The sequence below is a fragment of the Argiope bruennichi genome, chromosome 4 (genome assembly GCF_947563725.1).
Source record: "Argiope bruennichi chromosome 4, qqArgBrue1.1, whole genome shotgun sequence".
NCBI classification, from domain to species: domain Eukaryota; kingdom Metazoa; phylum Arthropoda; class Arachnida; order Araneae; family Araneidae; genus Argiope; species Argiope bruennichi.
In genome coordinates, this window is record NC_079154.1 from 1332481 (window position 1) to 1350684 (window position 18204).

At 32.7% G+C, this 18204-nt stretch overlaps 1 protein-coding gene across 1 annotated transcript in view; it reads left to right on the forward strand.

Annotated features, from left to right (window-relative positions):
- Positions 1-9242: 9242 nt before the first annotated feature.
- The window catches only part of LOC129966005 (homeobox protein unplugged-like), a 49725-nt gene continuing 40763 nt past the window's right edge, over positions 9243-18204 (forward strand). Inside the window, exon 1 of the mRNA XM_056080334.1 lies at positions 9243-9636. Coding sequence (XP_055936309.1) covers positions 9312-9636 — 325 coding nt within the window. The 5' untranslated portion in view covers positions 9243-9311. The remainder of the gene's footprint in view (positions 9637-18204) is intronic.

Sequence of the window (18204 nt, forward strand, 5' to 3'; positions counted from 1 at the left end):
TGTTGTATAACTGACTTGTTTATGTTAAAAATAAATTTAATCGACAAAAAAAAAATAATAATTCAGATACAAATATACTACAGACCAAGCAGACATTCTATTTAGTAAACCAATGTCGTAAAATTGAAAATATTCGGTATTTAATAAAAGTGAATGACTGGATTAGCTCTAAGAATAGTAAGGGGCAGAAGCATTCGTACATTTGGAATGGCAAGTGAATTCGAATGCGTCATTCAACATCAGCTGATTCGTTTATTCACATTTATGCGGGATTCACCTGGCATTCGGTACTTGCACCGATTTCGCGCTTAATGCGAAAAACAGTAAAACGACAGCGATTCACTTTTATTTTATTTTCAATTTATTATATTAATTCCCATTTATGATAAAAATGAAGTTCGCAAATAACACATATGTATCATGTGTTTTATTTGAGAACTGATTTTCTTTCTTTGATTTTTTTTTCTTACGAAATAAAGGATTTAATAATTGTTCTTATAAAAAGTATCTGAGACTAACACGTGTATTTTTATTCCGAACTAGCCACCTTTGGCGACCAGCTGGTTCACTGAGATGAATGTCCTCTAAAATTTTCAATTAAACATTTTATTTCACTTTATGTCTTAATAGCTTCTTCAGTAAAACATTTTTAACCTTCATATTTTGATAGTCATATAACCCATATTATTAATACTTAAGCTGTTTTGTTCAAGATACTACATATCCCTCTCATTTTCTGCCAGTACTCGTAAAATTGGGATTTGAAGTTAAAGACCATGGGGATTAAGCATCGATTAATATGAATAAATGCTTCGGTGAAACCAGTTATATCTTTTTCAAAATATGAGTACAGAAACCAAATCTTTCGGCATTCAATTCTTATGTACACTACAGAATAATTTTCATAGATAGTTCAAAAAATTGCTCAGTGAATATTTCTCTGATTCCTCATAAAATTCAGCTTTTAGTTTTTCTTTCAAGAGAATTTAAATGATGTAAATAATAATATTTTATTTTGTTTTTATCAATAAATATACAAAAAATAGTATGAAGTTTGAATTTTATATAGTCCTTTGGTCCTAAGGAATTATGTTTTGGGAAACATGCTTGACATGCATGTTTTTAAATGTAAAAATAAAGTGTCTATCTTCTGCTATCAAATATGATAGAATTAAAGTTTTGAGCATTTCAGTTTTAGAGCAGTCACCCTTTTCATAATCTTAGATCAGTTAACCATGGGGAAATTCTGGACACTGATTGGCGTATCTTCTTTGAAATAATCGATGGAGTGGTCTAAAATCACGTGCTTTTATCGAATAGTCAAATTTTCATAAATCACTCCGTTTGAATTGCATTCGAGTGGATCTTCCTTTTTATTTAAAACTTTTCAGCTTTGGCGACTAGCTGATTCGCTAGGCGTCATGATTATACTTCATTTTCTTTACATCGTGTAGATATAACTTCATGCCCATGATTCCGTCAAATGAGTAGACATTAAACTGTGTTATTTTAACTACCTCTTACATAGGCTCTGTTTAGAGTAGATATGAACTTTGGATGGAGATCCGTTTCATGACATTATGACGCTGTTAAAAATCCGATTATTCTAATATCGAATTTCGCGAGAGTATAACTTCATTTTTTTATATGTCTCGTAAACTATGCACATATGAAACAGAAATCTTGTTCTTCATTTTTTTCAACAATGCAAAAAAATCACGTTAGCTCATAATGGATGAAACAATGAAAACGATTTGAAAATCAGGGCAACAACGAAATCTGTTGTTGGAAATTAGGCAAATAAATAAAATAAATGTTTTTTTTTAATTCCAAAATTTATCAACAATTTGCACAATTTAATTGCAATCACTAAAAAGACATTTTTTAAAAATTTTCAAAGGATGTAAATGGAAAGGATATGTTTATCTTTGTGCGACAATATTTTCAAAAATGATCGGTGAAAAACGTTTCATTTTTGCTCAATTTTTATTTATTTAAAATTTTAGAAAAAAAAATCAGTTCGTGATGCACTTTTCTGATTTCCACGGTATACCTGTACTAAATATGGTAGCTGTAAATGAAACGGTCTGGCCTATAGAGAGCCAATACACACACACACATCTATCTTTATAATTAGAATAGACTTAAACTGAGATGATTACAACAATGTTGAAAAAAGAAATGAAAAACACATTTTAAGAAGTGCAATCTATATTCTAATTTTTTAAAAACAATTTTGCACTCAACGTTCGTTTTCAGCATTAAATTTAAAATTATTAAGAGAACACTTGAAAAAAATAATATGGTTAATTAAGATAATTCGGCCATTTTCTTATTTTTCTGATTAAATTTATCCCTATTTTTTATTTCAATCAATCAAAAAATGATGAAAAGACACAGCTTTATGAATTTTAATTTATTTTTTGACCTTATTTGTTTTTTGTTTGAAATAAGTTAAATGTAATATATATATATATATATATATATATATATATATATATATATATATTATTTGGTTTATTTGATTTTCCTATTAACTTGATTTAAATACTTTTGTCTCAATCCATCCGTGTTTTAGAAGTAGCTGCATTGGCGCTCTCTAAATACTATAATTTTTTCCTGTTCCTTTTTTGGTTTTAGTTTGAATAAGAAATAATATTTAGTTGCGATTCCGAATTGGACAAATAACAGCCATGTTGGTACTACAGTCTTTAATGACGTTTTTCTCTACCGCTAGGTTTGTGAAGTATTTTGTGATTCATGAAAAGATCATAATTATACTGAGAATATTCAACGCATGCTATTAAACATCATTCAAAATTTCTGCCAGGTTCTTTGCAGTTCTTCAATTCACGATAAAAGTTTAAGAAAGCGAGGGAGCGTGAAGTTTCTTCATCCACAGAAAATGTTATTAAACTGACGCAGATCGAAATTCTGATGGAGCACCTTCTTTAAAAGTTCGAACCAGCGCTCAAACAGATGGCTGCAATATTATCAAATACCTTATCAAAATTTCGCCAATCCGTTAATAGATATTCACGTGTCATATAACAGTTCTTCAATATTTTTTTTTCTATAATTCAACTCACCGTTGTTCTATTTGATAACGGTTCAGATATTTCGAACAAAATCACGACAACAGATTTTCAAATCACAACCGAGATTTTCAGCATTAGTCTTTACAACAATAAGGAATATTTTCTTTTGCTTTTTTAAAAATTCAGTTTTTTCCTAAAAAATTATCCGCTTCCATATTGATATTCTCTTCTTAGATTCCTTTTAGAATCACATTCCTTTTAGAATTTCGCTTTAACGAGAAAATTTTTCTTTTTAAAACAAGATTTTTAAAAGACATTTAAACTAAAGGTTTTGTGAAGCAACAGATTCATTTCTGTATTTCAAACAATAAATAAATATTTCTTTGTGTTGCCATTTTCGAAATGAAACGATAAATCTATTTAAATCGTTTTACAAAATAATAACAATAATTAATGTATTTACCATTTCTTATTCTAACCGCAAGTATTATTTTCTTATATGGAGCTATCCTTTTCACTTTTCATGTCTAAATAATGCAAGAAAATAATGGAGAAATAATTTTTCCAAACAATGTTTTTACACCTTTTGTAAGATTTTTTTTTTTTTTTTTTCAACAGTAAAGCTACTTTAGGAAATTTCTTGCACCGAAAAAAATTCTTACTCTCAAGACGTCATGATTTCATAACTAATTACCCTACAAATAATTTAGTCTGGAAATAATACGTTATCATTTGTTGAAGTCAACGTCAAAACGGATGTTAGAACTTTGATTTAGAACTACTACTATTTTATTATAAACCCAAGCTCGTCGATTTAATTTTATTTTTAATTGAAAAACTGGAATTACATCTAGGTTGATATAAATCCTAAAATAAATTGAATTAATATTGTTGTATTTTGATAGAAATTTTCACACAGAGACACATCTTTTCCAAGAAAGAGCAACGATATGATATCGGCGAATTACTGCAAACGGCAGTATACAATGGCTGGTATTCTTTTTTAATTGTATTACAGGATATTTTACCTGAAAAGACCGTATTTGCAAAATGAAAATTTCACGCATTTTGTTTACCGATCGTTTCAAGTGTAACGTAAGTGCTTCAAGTGAAGCAGAAGGCCGAAAGACATTCTTTGCAGCAACTCCTGCATTGCGGCACTGAGTTCACCTTCCTGATAGAGAAAGCAATCACTTTCCACACCGCAGCCTGAAGATGTCCTCTCTGTTTATTGACACTTTTTGCAAACGCTCCCTTCAGACAGAAGTTCTTGAAGGCCCTTGTCAGTCTGGGCAGCAGTCAGAGCGCGAGAGGTGATCTCCATCCAATTCATGCCAACGGTATAGCTTCCGCTGCCATCTCTCCGTTTTACACACACACACATTACACAATGCATTTTATGGAAAGAATGCTTTTGGAGACTTCTTTCTGAAAGCACCTCCACCGCATCGAGTTGCAGGACGGTATATTCTATTTGGTTCAGAGAAAAGAACCCTTCAAAGTTCGAGGAATTGTTTCAAATCATCATACAGCATATTAAACTTTGAATCGAAGTGGAGTGAAACAGAAACCAATAAATCTTAATGTCTGATATAAGTCATTTTGTTATAAAATAATTTATTCTCAATTATTGAGTAGTTTTTTAATACATTTTAGTTTATTTTTTCGAAGAAAAAAATGAATTAAATTCAAACACTTAATCGGGGATAATTTATCCCTTTTATAATACTTCGATATAATACTTAGAAAAACAGTTGGCAATAAATAAAAATTTTACAGGAATTGAAGAAATATTTTAATTTTGAATGTTTGAAGGAACAATGAATACTATCACATTTATTCGCTGCAAAGGGCATCAAAAAATTCAAAATAACTATTGACCCGTTTTTATTAAATAAATATTTTCAATTTAAATAAAAAAAATAAAAAATTTAAGATTTTTTTAAATTTATTTATTTGTTGCTTGATTGATTCTGAGAGACTTTAGAATGATATTTATACCATCCGTCTCGTCACATCGCTCCACTCTGGCGACTGAAGGCCGAGAGGAAAATTGTTTTGCAGTCAGATCTTCCGTCTGCTCAGCCTACTTTTCCGTTTCAAATATTCTTCTGCTCAGTCAGTGTATTTACTTTTTCATTAAAGTGAATCTGATAATGAGTGGTGACAGCATAGATATTATTAAAAACAGAAAGCGACTGACATTGTATTTTTCATCTCCCGTTCAAAACAAACAACATCCGTATCTCGTAACATTGTTCAAAATGCCGATCATGCCTAAGCAGAGCGAAAGGGAGGGGAACCAGCCAAAGCACTGTCTGTGTAGGGGCCACAGCCCGTTGAAATGGCTTGACGGGAGCTCTGGAACAGCTGGGCGCCTTTCTTTGGCAAAATGAATAGGACTTCCATTGCCTGAAAAGTTCCACTATCACTAAAGAAAAAGCGTGGCATCTTCATTAACGAAAGGAAATGGCAGCAAAAAAAAAAAAAAAAGAACAGTCATGGAACTCAATTTTCGGGAATTTACATAAAAATAGAGACAAGAAAGGAAAACAGCGACAGATGAGCAAATAAAATAAGAAGTACGAATTCCCTCTTTCTTTCAAAAGCTTTTATCAGCCTGCTCTGACCTTCGGAGAAAAAGTGATAACTAAAATATGAGCCGAAAGAGAAAGTTGTATTAAAAGCATTAAAAGAGAACATTTGGGGAAACATGAAGATTAAGTATAATATGCACATGTGCGTGATTCAATCCATTCGTTGTTAGAACTATTCCGCCTTAAAACATTATCAGTTGTGCATTCAGTTTAGTTTCTAATTCATATTTAAAATAAAGGAGATTCTATTTTTTATATATCGTAGAAAGCGGTTGCTCGAATGCATGTTAAGTAAACGCGGTCATCATCAATGGCCAAATGCGATAAACCGATTACTGACATTCACGCGCTTTTATTGAATAGTGACCCATCAGCAAACGAACAGTTATATTTACGTAAATGCAAAGCATGGCAATGTACAAGATTATCAAAGAGATCTTTTTTTATATTACTTCTTTTATTCGATAGAATTTAAAATTCATCTTTTGATACCACAAGAATGGATTGCAGTCTGATAGTAACTATCCCTATATCAAGTCCCTCAAAAAAATCTAATGCAGTTGCTTCAAAAGCCTATAAAGAAATAAAGGGAATTGAAAACCACCCAACCGTCTGCATGTCATTTCAACTAAGCGTGTGTTTTACAGCATAAAGAAACGGAGCAAAATGGATGCGCAACAGAAAATGTTTCCACTTCCTCTCAAACTTTTACGGTGACATAAAATGAGAGTCTCCTACGCTCTCTGTTGGATAGAAGTGTCTTCGGGAAAGCTGACTGCCCGGACGTAAAAAAGCAATGTTTTGTTCATTCATTTAAGTGCAATTCTTCTTTTAAAAAAATATGCCGATAAAAAAAAGGAATTTATTAACAGAGAGAAGAAAACATAAATCAATGAAAAAAGATGCAGCGAAAATTTGTTAAGAAAATGGAGCATCAAAATGGGTGAAATATTAAAGCGAAGAAGAGGTTAAATATTAAGATAAATGAGGGAGTTTCGTTTTTTTTTTTTTTTTTTTTTTCGAAAGTAAATCTACAATTTTGTTCATCTCCATAGTATGAGTAAAACATTCTCCAATGATTACCACAGTATGGAAAACATTTTAATCGAATCGGTCTGCTGGTGTTGATTACAAACAGCGTCTCATTTCATCTTGGACGTCACCAGAACGGTCTTTTTATACGAAAATTAACTTTAAAAAAATAAGAACGATTAATAATTGAAATGTCTTCGAAGACAACCCAGTTTAGTCCAATTTACTATTCATTCGACAGCCGAATCTATTATAGGATAATTGCACTCCTTAACTGCTAGTTAGCATAAACAAGACGAAATAATTAAGTTTTGGAAAAAATCTGACTCTTATCTTACTGCTATCTTGAAATATATTGTTACGGTAAATCTGATCTCTATTCGTCCCGAATCCACGTCAGTGACAAAAATAATTACGTTTTAGCATGATAAAGCGACGAAAATTCTGTATTCGTGCGAGAATGAAGGAATGGCTGATGCATTTCTTTATTCAAAGCTGACTTTATTTCCGATTTCATTTTTCCGTTTTTTCCTCTTGCACTGTTTTTCTGCAAGTCACTTTCACTTAATCACCTTAAATAACAATTAAAAAATGGCAAAAGGCCTAAATTAAAAATTCGAGATCTGGAGTATCAGTGAAATCTGGCTGTTCAAAATAACGAAACCCTAGATTTATTTTCAGTGAATTTTGTGAAATGTCTCTGCAGCAAACAAAAGATTTTCAATAATAAAATTTTATTAATTAGAAAAAGAATCTCAGGGGATTAAGGAAAAAAAATTTCATGATATGAAATAAAAATAATAATATAGAAAAATATAGGAAAATATTTAAAATAGGCCTTTAAAAATACTATTTGTATTAAAAAACCCTTGTTTTGTTTCGCCAGAAATTTATATTTTTAACATTAACGAACATTGCATAGAGATGCTGCAAGGATGAAGTGACGTTAATGCAATTCTTTTTCAAAGGATAAAATTTCGAAAACCTGTATTTTGCACATCTCGTTAAAAAGCACATCACACTGCATGATGTTTTCGTTCGTTTGCTCTTCCATTTTTCTGGATTCTAGTATTTTCTTATATTTTGGGTTAATATATGAAAGAAACTTCTGTGTGGATTCCAGGCGCATCGCTATTTAAAAAGGAAATGCGAGTGTCAGCGTTTTCATTCGAAATATCATAATTCCAGAGATCCTTATTTTATAGCTAAACATTTTCATATTTACTTTATTTTAATTTCTTTTCATGAAAAATAAATTCACGTTGAAACATATTATTCATTGTCTTCTTGAGTAATATATTCTAATAGTTTATGGATTGCATATTGTTCGTCATTAAATACCGTCTCATTAGTTTCAACCTCGGATGTATTAGCTTTTTGCGAAGAACGCTTATAAAAGCCCTTTTAAATGAAATCCTTCAGACTTTTCAATTTTGAATATGATGCTTTGGTCGTTTTTTTTTCTTTGCTTATTTTTTCTTTTTATTTTTGTAGAAGCTTTCCCTACCACTAGCCATATTAATTTCAGAAAATTACATTTCAAAACAGACTGATGGTTTTGTAAAAATAGTGCGATAATAATTATGACTTGTGAACAGTTAGAAAATTAGTTTAGTCTAAATTTAAATAACTTTCTGTATTTGTAGCTTATAGGACAAAGAGTCAGAAAATACTTATTCCCTAATTTAAATAATGATTTATACTATAAAATGGTGCATTGTAAAGCGTAATAGAACAAGAAGCGATGCAATTTAATAGATAACGTAAAAAAAAAAAGCAAAATAGAATTTAAAAAAAAGAAAAGAAAAGAACCCTATTGAAATCGAATTTCATACTTGAATTCCTTGTCTTTTTTGCAGAATGAGCTTAGCAGGAGGGAAAGGGTCTTGTGCACTCCTAAATATCACTTTATCCTTAAAAATTTTCTTTTTCCACCTCATTATCTCTACGTAGAAATTCTGATTCATTAATATATTCCTTTACATGTGTTGCTTTTCTTTGTTTTTTCCTTCGGCAAAATATTTACTGTTAGCAATTATAACATATTTGAACATTTACTGTGAGATTTAGTCCATATGATTCTGCACAAAATTCCATCAGTTTGAATTATCTTATGATTTTAAGCTCCCCTTTTTAATATTCTTCCCACCGCCACCCACACTGCCTCTTTAGTTCGTTCAAAGTCATTCAGTAACATGCAGTTTTATTACAATGAACAAATAGGAAAAACAAATTTCTTTTCATGATAATTTATAATTAAACTCAGTATTACTTATTATTGATAAGTTATTATTAAAGCAGGAACCAGATTATCGCATTGTTGTTTAAAATCAAGCTGGCATCCTGAACAATTTCTCCTATGTCCAAAGCAAACTGCAACCGCACCATCCTTTAATTGGGCAAAAGTGCGCATCAAATTGCTTGATTACGTGTTGACGTCTGGTGATGCGCGGCAAACCGCCCCGCCCATTTCCAATTTCAACAGTTGGCTACCGTTTTAGTCGCCAAGCAGAACTTCTTCGGCAACCCTACGCCAAAGTTAACTTTTCCTCGCCCGCGCGGAAGAAGGTTTAAAGCTACGTAACAAAACAAAAGTGTCACTGGTGCGGGATACTATGTGCATTTCTCGGTCCGGCCAACCAGCATGCAGCGCGCATCTTTTTCAATAGACTCCCTGATATCCGGGAGCCCCGCAAGTCCCGGTTACAGGAATCCGGTAGCAGCCTTCCAACTGCCATTTTTCTACAACGGTTATGTGTTTCTCCCGAGAACTGGACTCTACCCGGCCGGAGCCATCGGCTTCCCCGGACAGACGCCTCTGTGCCTGCCGGATCACTTCTCGGGGGTGCCCCGACCTCCTTTTCCGGACGCCCCCCTGGACTGTAGAAACAACACAAATGGATACGCTAACGCAGCGTCTCCATCGTCTACCACGAGCAACAGGTCTTCCGCCTTTGATTTGCAGAACAGTAAGCACATGTTTCTTCTCTAACTTTCGAGTTTTAAGGACGGCAAGTTTCTTGTCTTGTGTAAAGGTAAATCAATTTGAAATGAGTCAGTTTTGAAAATGTATTCAGTCGCGGAGGGGTTGTTTGTTTTTACCCTTCTGAGAGACCAAAAAACTGTTGCATTTTATTTTTTAAAATTCTTTCCCAATTCTATCTATTAATAAATGCGTGTTAGTTAAAAAAACTACCCAGGAAATGTAAGCTGATTTGTTTTCTTCTATGCCTTGTATCTTTTAACGTTATTCATGCTTTAAAAGTAGAACAAATCGCATGTATGCCCCCCCCCCTCGATTCTGTATATTTCTCAGCTTTGAGTGAAAGTACATTGGCACATTATATAAATTAAATTACTTGGAAAATTCAAATACTAAATAATAGAAATTAAGAAACATATGGTAATAATTTCAGCACCTAGCCCAGCATGTTAAATTGATGAAAATCATTACCAGATATAAAAAAAAACTTTCTTTGATTTTTACCATTTATATATATTTATCGTGGCCTATACTGTCATCAGAAGTCCATTTGTAGTAATCATTTGAAAAATTTCCTTGGTTTTTGTTAATATGAGCGAGTCCCCCCCAATAAATAAATAAAGCAATACAACACTTACCACAAGACATATTATTATCTTGTGATCTAACATCATGGATCTCAGTTAAAGAAAGTATTGCTATACTTATGAAATTTCTTTAAAAAATAAGAACTGATATGTTATATTTTGCGTATCTCAATAAAAAAGATTTGTTTTTCTTTCATTCAACATTCTGTTAAGTAGTTGGTGCGTTTCAGAATGAGTTCTCAGAAAATGGAAGGGAAAAAAGGACCGATACAAAATGACTCTGAAAATAATATAATAAGACCATTCAGATTGGACTGTGCTTCCAAACATATTGGTCAACGCATAAAATAATATTGATCGAAATTTCACTGAATGATTGAAGTTTAAAATATTTTTTTTTTTCACAGAAGATGAAATGGAAATTATTTGAAAAAAAACGAACAAAAATTAGATTTAAGTCAAAATGAAGAACAAAAATAAAAATATTCTTTTTAAATGAATTTAAAATTTCAAAAACTCCATGTTTTGAATTCGTTTCCTTTTGCTTTACCGTTATGATTATTATTTCAAAAAGGAAAACTTTTTATTTTGTTTAGAGATTATATATATTTTAAATTTCCACATGCTCAATGCAAGGATCAAAACCTAAATGGATCAACAAATAAAACAAAGTTTTCTATTTTTATGTCTTAAATGATGGTCTAAAAGTAAATAAATCTGTCTAGCTCGACACATAATCTTCTATTCTGCTAAAATTCAAAAGTCTCTCAGACTTGCAACATTGCCTGTTGATATCACAAAATAGAGACTGCGCAGAGTTTGTGTGTGTGTGTGTGTGTGTGTGTGTGTGTGTGTGTGTGTGTGTGTGTGTGTGTGTGTGTGTTGTTTCATTTGTGTGGAAACTTTTAAGAACTGAGACAAATGGAACTAAAATATTCCTTCATTTATTCCTTTTTTTAAAGATCTTCATAAATGTATCTTTTTTTTTTCTATTTAACCCTTTGACTGTCCTTCTAATCATACCGGGATCTTCTTATGCCGCTACTGATCGAAATCAAATTAGTTTTTCTGAAATTCGAAATAATACGATTTCGATTTCTGCTTCGTTATGTTTTCAGTTCGCTTCTAAACGGAGTCAACTAAGTGATCTGAGTTATTACTCAGCAGATTGAATAACATTTTTTTTTTTCGTTTATAAATCGGTTGAGGAAACCAAAGTATCATTACTTAAACTCCTTGAAGCACATGAAATATTTTTCTGTTTATATTTGGATGAAGACGGGCGGTTGTCTTTGCTCTGGGAAACCGAACTTGTTATTCTCGAATTTCTTCTTCAATAACTTCATGCTTTTTTAAATTTGTTTCATGAAGGTGATTATCTATATCTGAATTCTGGCGATCTCTTATTAACGTTTCTGCATATCCATTTTATACATTTTTAAAATATCAATTTCTTTTTAAAAAATGAATCAGGTTTCCTTTAAAATCATATTTTTATTTTATTTGCACTTTAAAGTTAAAATTTTTGGTTTCATTAAAAAAAAAAAAAATAGTATTATGGAATGCCACTTATGTAATAAAGGATGGATGTCGATGTCCTTTATTTCAGTAGATCAGTGAATTTAATATTTAGAAAGGTCTGTATAATAATTTTTCAAAATGTATTAACCTACTTTTATACCAAGTTAATATACAGAAGAAAAAAAAAAGAATTTAAATGAAATCCATTAAAATGTGTTCCCTTTTCATGTGTAAGCGCGATATTTTTATCGAAATATGGCACCACTCAATTGTTAGTGTCATTGAAATTTGATTTTTAATGCGAAAGATTCAGCAGCATCTCAGCGAACATTTCAAAACTTTTTGTTATTTAACAAGAATTATTATTCAACTATTCATAAAGTGCCATTGCATAAATTAGAATCGGAACCTTGTCAGAGTAAAGATAAATATTTTAGATGTGTCATTTGTTAGGAATCTTCTAGGAACTGATGATTTTTTTTTAATCGGAAAATTACAAAATCTCAATATTTTCTTGCATGTCTCTTAAAGGTGTCATTTTCTCCCTGCTCTCATTTATTCCATAGTCAGAATGAGCGAAGCCAGTCACTATTTAAATTTTAATGGTGTTCAACAGTTATTTTCATCCTTTACTTAAACATTTCCTTAATTCTTTATTCTTTCAAAATCAGTAGATGGTAAAACGTCTAAACTATTGAAAAAAAAATGATCTGAAATTCTCAATTTTTTAAAAACATATTTATTATTGAAATTGATTTTTCCGCTCATACTTACTTTTAAAAGAACGCAAAAGGAGGGGGAAATGAAGAGCTTTTGTTTTTGTTTTTCCATTGTGAGTTTATATGCTTCCTAAAGATTTTTTTAGATAAAATTTTAAAAATGACATTGAAAATATCTCATATGATTATGTTTTCAAGGCATAAACTAACAGTCGTGTTCAAATACAGATACATACATTATCTTATGGAAAATACATCACTTGTTGCAAAGTAGTATTTAATACGCATTTATGAAACAACCTACGGTTTGAAATAAAGGGATGCTACTTCTCATTTTAAATTTCTGTTAAAATGGCAGATCGAAATTTGATATTATTTTGATCAATAATTTATGAATCTAGCATTGCAAAATAAAAGAACGCTTTTTTTAAAATTTCTTTTTTACATACTGCAATTCTTTTCTTTTTTTTATATATTGATTGAGTCTCTTAAAAAACGAGAGAACTAACATTCGAAAAAGGCGATGGCTGTTTTTTTTAAATTATTTTTTTATCAAATAAAAATCTTGATTGCGTGAGATCAGGTTTCCGCTCAGAAAAAAAAAGTTGATGTTGTATAATGTACGATTTACGTCATTTATTTACGAATGAATGACATCGAAACTCCTTTACAAAAATGGACAGATATTTTTCAGTTTGATCCTTGCGTTTCATAAAAACGTAATCATTGTTTAAAGCTGTGCAATCTTTCTGATAAAGAGTGAACATTATTATAGAAATTACTTTTAATATATTAATTTATTACAGTTCAAAAGGAAATTGGATAATTGAATGGAGCAATCCGAATCATTGAAAACATGTGTTTGTGTGTTGATTATTTACAGCCTCGAAGAGATAATTTGACTGATGAGGAACTTGTTTAGTGTCAGCCATGAGTTAAATATGCAATTAACTAATGCTGGTAATTGAAGCGGTCATTTGTTAAAGGTTGACTGGAAAGAAATCCGAAAAACCCTCTTAGATATTCATTCATTGCACGTGCCATTTCAGTTTTCTCGGATCCAATGTGGGAAAAATGGATGGCTTCCCATCTGGGAGTTCTTGAAAGTTGTTCTCTCCCTTTTCAGTCCATTTCGATTTCACCAAATACTCTTCGAACACTCTTCGAGTCACAAAAACACAGCTCAATGAATCTATGCTTTCTATTAAATGCATCGCCGCTGGGATTTTTCTTCAATGAAATTCTGGCTTTTTCGAGACTAAACTATTCCTCGAATGAAGAAAGATGCATTGCTTACCCACGAAACATATTGAAGGAATATTCTTGGAGTGTTACCCAGCAGCATTGAAATGAGATACGCCAAAACTGCGCCAAAATTTTATTTATCTGAAATACCACACATTTTTTTCCTTCTCACTTTTGGATGCATAAAAGACAAAAATATATGCTTCCCATTTTCAACTCAATTCAGTAATGTTGGCACATTATAAGCGATAGAAAACGATATCTACTATACATCAGAGCTTTCGTCCCTCTCTTTTTTTTCTTTTATTCTTTGCAATTTATTTACAATTATTTATTCTTTTAATTTCACAGAATCTCATTTATTTATAAGCATATGTTTAGAAGAAAAACTTCATATACTTCAAGAAAAGAGTCGGAATCTTGAAGTTCGATGACAACCGTATTATCAATAATTTGATGGCACATTAAAAAAGAAGAGTTTGTTTTTTCCTATAAAATTTCATTCCATAGCATTTTACTGAGTGCTAATAACGAAAGCTCCCATTCTTACCTGACAAAGCTAGTCATTTCCTTCCTTTTTTTCCCCTTTCTTTTTTTCTCCCTTATGTGATTGGTTGCGGTGGGCTTTCTGATTGCGAAACTGCTATTGGTGCACTTATAATATGCAATATATTTTATTAAATTTATTTGTCTAATTTAATGCTAATGTAAATGGAACCACGGAAAGATCGGAAATCCTAAATATATGAGGAACTTACTGATAATGGAGTATTATAATGGTTGTATGTGGACAAAGCTAAAGTATACGCTAACAAACCGTGCCGGTAAACGGATATCGTAATGCAAGAATCCAGTCTGCTCCATAAAATTTCAGGAGAAAGCTCTAAGTGTTACATGCAGTGCAAGCAAGCAGGACATACACATTCATATTGTTTTAAAGCATGAAAAATATTTTCTTCTAAAAAATGCAGTCAGTCTTCTTGACTGCAAAGGTGAGCTCTCTGGGCAGGCAGGGGATGAAGAGCCTGGTGACAGAATTTCTAAAGAGCGCTTGAGCCCTCGATCCGCAAACCTTTTACATTAAAAATGACAGGTGGTAAGTCTGATGGGAAATAGTGTTTGGCGCCGTTGGCGGTAAAATGAAGCAGCTTTGAACGAATCCTTAAAGTGAACAAATGAATGAAAATTCAAACAACCAGTGGACTGTAAATGGAAATAAAAAATCATACTATACGTTTGTATTATGTAAATATCTTCCTGTTTTTTCTTATTTATCTTTAGAATAAACGAAATTCTCTCCCAGCTCGTCTTTGCGGATCAGAAGCAATTTACATAGCTTTTATGGATAAAATGTCAAAGTAGTGTTTATTTTATTTTTCTGAAAATCATCAAGAAATGATTTCTTCCTGTAGTCTTTACAGGCAGAGAAGGTTATATGGGCCAAGAAATGAATGACTGCTTTTAGGAGTCCTTTGAACCGTATTTTCTTAAGCTATTTGTCACCAAGGTTACCGCGGCCGAGATCATAGCAGAGGGTGAAGCTTCCGACATCTCCCAAGATGGATGGAACGATTTCTCCTCCCCCCTTCTGTGAGCAGTTCGCGGGAGGAATTTTTTCCTTTGAAAGCAAAACCTGGAAAAATAAGAGCGCGAAAGAAATGCGACACCAATAGAAATAGAATACTCTCTCAAATAAATGAAATAAAAGCAGATTCTCCCTTCTCCCCTCCCTCTCCCCCTGCAATTGGATTAAGTTACGGTAGTTTATGGCAGTCCTCAGTTAAATATAAAGCAAAACCCGACTTCGGAAAAAGGTAACTATGAGATGCACATTATCTGCGTCAACTGAAGTGAAATTCTTTAAACGGAATAATTCAGCCATCTTCTGTCTCCTGTTAGCTCAAGTGAGATAGAAAAGAGGTTTGAGAGATCTGACGAAATGACAGAAGCAATAATTGGAACAGATCAGTTGGTAAAATGAGTTCCCTTTTTTTCTATGTCGCTAAGTTATAGAATCAGATACTACTAGAATGTGCAATCTTATTTTATTTAACACCAGATACTTTCGACCATCAGTGGGTTCTCCGAGATTAACTTTGTCTTAAGGGCTTCTTAAGAAAAATCTTGTTGAATTTTAATAGACTGGATAACTCACACTGCTTTAGAAGCCTTACACCATTCCGTTCATTGTGCTGTGAATGTTCCTCATTTTTTGTCTCTATCTTCATAAACCTGGTTATATCACAAGAAAGAGCAGCAGTGCTTAAAAATGAATATTCTTTCAAACCCTTTCACCTTCTGTGATTCTGCAAGACACCGATGGATTGCTTCCGTCATCGCAAGCGACAAACGTATCTGCAGGTCAAAACCTCTGCAGGTCAAAATTGTTTGTGGGAAAACTTTTGGGTCTCATTTGAAATTATATATTATACGAAATATTTCATTAGAAATTATTTATAAGAAATGGCATTCATTCATTCTAATTCATATCAATCATAAAAGTTCCCTCGTATTATTCTTTTCCTTATTGAACTCCTCAATCCTACCAAAGTTTATTCTTCAGTGAAAAAAAAGAAGTTAATAAAATCCGCTCACGAAGCAATTTTTCTCACGATATCTCTTCTTCCACGCACTTGAAGGATCGCTCCTAAAACAACAGCGAGGAGAGCGCCGTCTCCCCCTCCTCGGAATGTGCGATAACAAGGACTCCAACTGAATGATATTGTGTGTTTTGGCGTGCATCCATCAGTGCCTCTTTGACGAGACCCCGGCAAGAAACCCAGATCTTTGCCAGGACTCTCCGGAGTGTTTTTGCAGGCTCTATTTTCGAGCGGGACAGCCCGCTGTGTGCCACCGCCCACTCGGAACAAACAGGGACGAGGGTCCCGCGAAAGGGAAATTGGCGAGGTTGTTACACATCCGCCTGGCAAAGGGCGCCGTGTTTGCACAGGTGACCGATAAGAGCTTGCGGGCCCTTCAAAGGCCGCTCCAGCGTGGGCAGCGTTTTGTTTTCCCCGCGCTTCGCTTTATTAGGAGCTGTCATGTCGCCCGGACGGTGGGCAATTACCCGCTATCAGTGTCGCTTTTAGGCCAGAAAGTAAACAGGTGCTGCACGCCTTTCTCTCCCCCCCCCCATTCTTTTCATTTTTTGTAGAATATTTGATGCCGCTTTTGGGAAACAGCTGTGATAAGTAATGCATCTCTCGCTATCAAATGCACCTGATGAGTTCCGAATGTTGAATGGCTTAAACAAATAATATTAAAATTCCCTTCAAAATGTTTGTATTTGACAACTATTCCTCATTGACCGCTGTTACTTGTTTGCATTATCATTTAAAATCAATGCCAAACCTATCTTGTTTTGATATTGTGGGGAATTCTAGTCATCCTTTTGATCTTAGATTCGAAAGATGAACAATGCCGATTTCGCTTCTCAATTTATAGCGAATTCAAACGTGCTTATTTGATACGTCAAATCAGCGAGACTCGCCGATCCCAGCTGCATCGTTTAATGTATTCATGAAATCATTCGAGAATGCAGAATGTAAATTCATTCTGCATTCCAAAGTGGCATTCGAACTTAATTACTAATCTGGAATCATTTTTCAGACATGTTATTTTATAATCCAAAACCGTTGTCGATGCAACTCGTGGTGTCGTCTATCAAAGAACATTGTAAAGACAGATGGAAAGTTTCAATTCTCATTTTTGTATTGTTATCATTTATTTGATGTAAATTTTTTAAAAGAGACGTTTCATAATCTTTACGTGTCCGAGATCACGACAGGTTTCCTCGTGAAATGATACGGTTCTGCTGAATCCAGGCAGTGAAAATAGCCCACTTTGTCCTAAAGACAAGTGAATCTTTTCCGTTTAAGAGTAGATTTCCGAAATCATCTCGAGACATTAGGAAGCAAATTTGCTACAGAAACATTGCAAGGTACGCTGGGATGGGTAACTTAAAATTTTTATTTTATGAGTTTAGCAACATTGTTATGATCTTAACACATATAAATTCATGAAAAAAACGAAATGCAAAAACCTATGTTTTGATTGTTGTTGATAAGGACAATAGTTTTTAAATGACGGACCTCGCTTGGTTCTAAGAATCTAAGGTGTTGTCATTATTTTAATATCTTAAAATTTAGAAGGCTTTAATGAGTACTGTACATTAGTTTAAAGTTGAAAAAATAATTCTAATTTAGAACACTTTAATGAATATTGTATATAAGTTTAAAGTTGAAAAATGAATTCTATCAGGTTTGTGAAATTTCAAATTGTAATTCTGAAAACAGTTAAAAGATTTTACAGCAAGAGAAAAATGAAAATATTATTAAATAAGTAATAAATGATGGAAATGTTTTGGAAAAAGTTTTGAGGTGTCATGATTTACAACATCCCTAGTTTAGAATGCAGAGGGCCCCAGCTCAGATTTTTTATATGTTGATATTTTGGTCGCATCGATCGACGAATTTTAAAGCA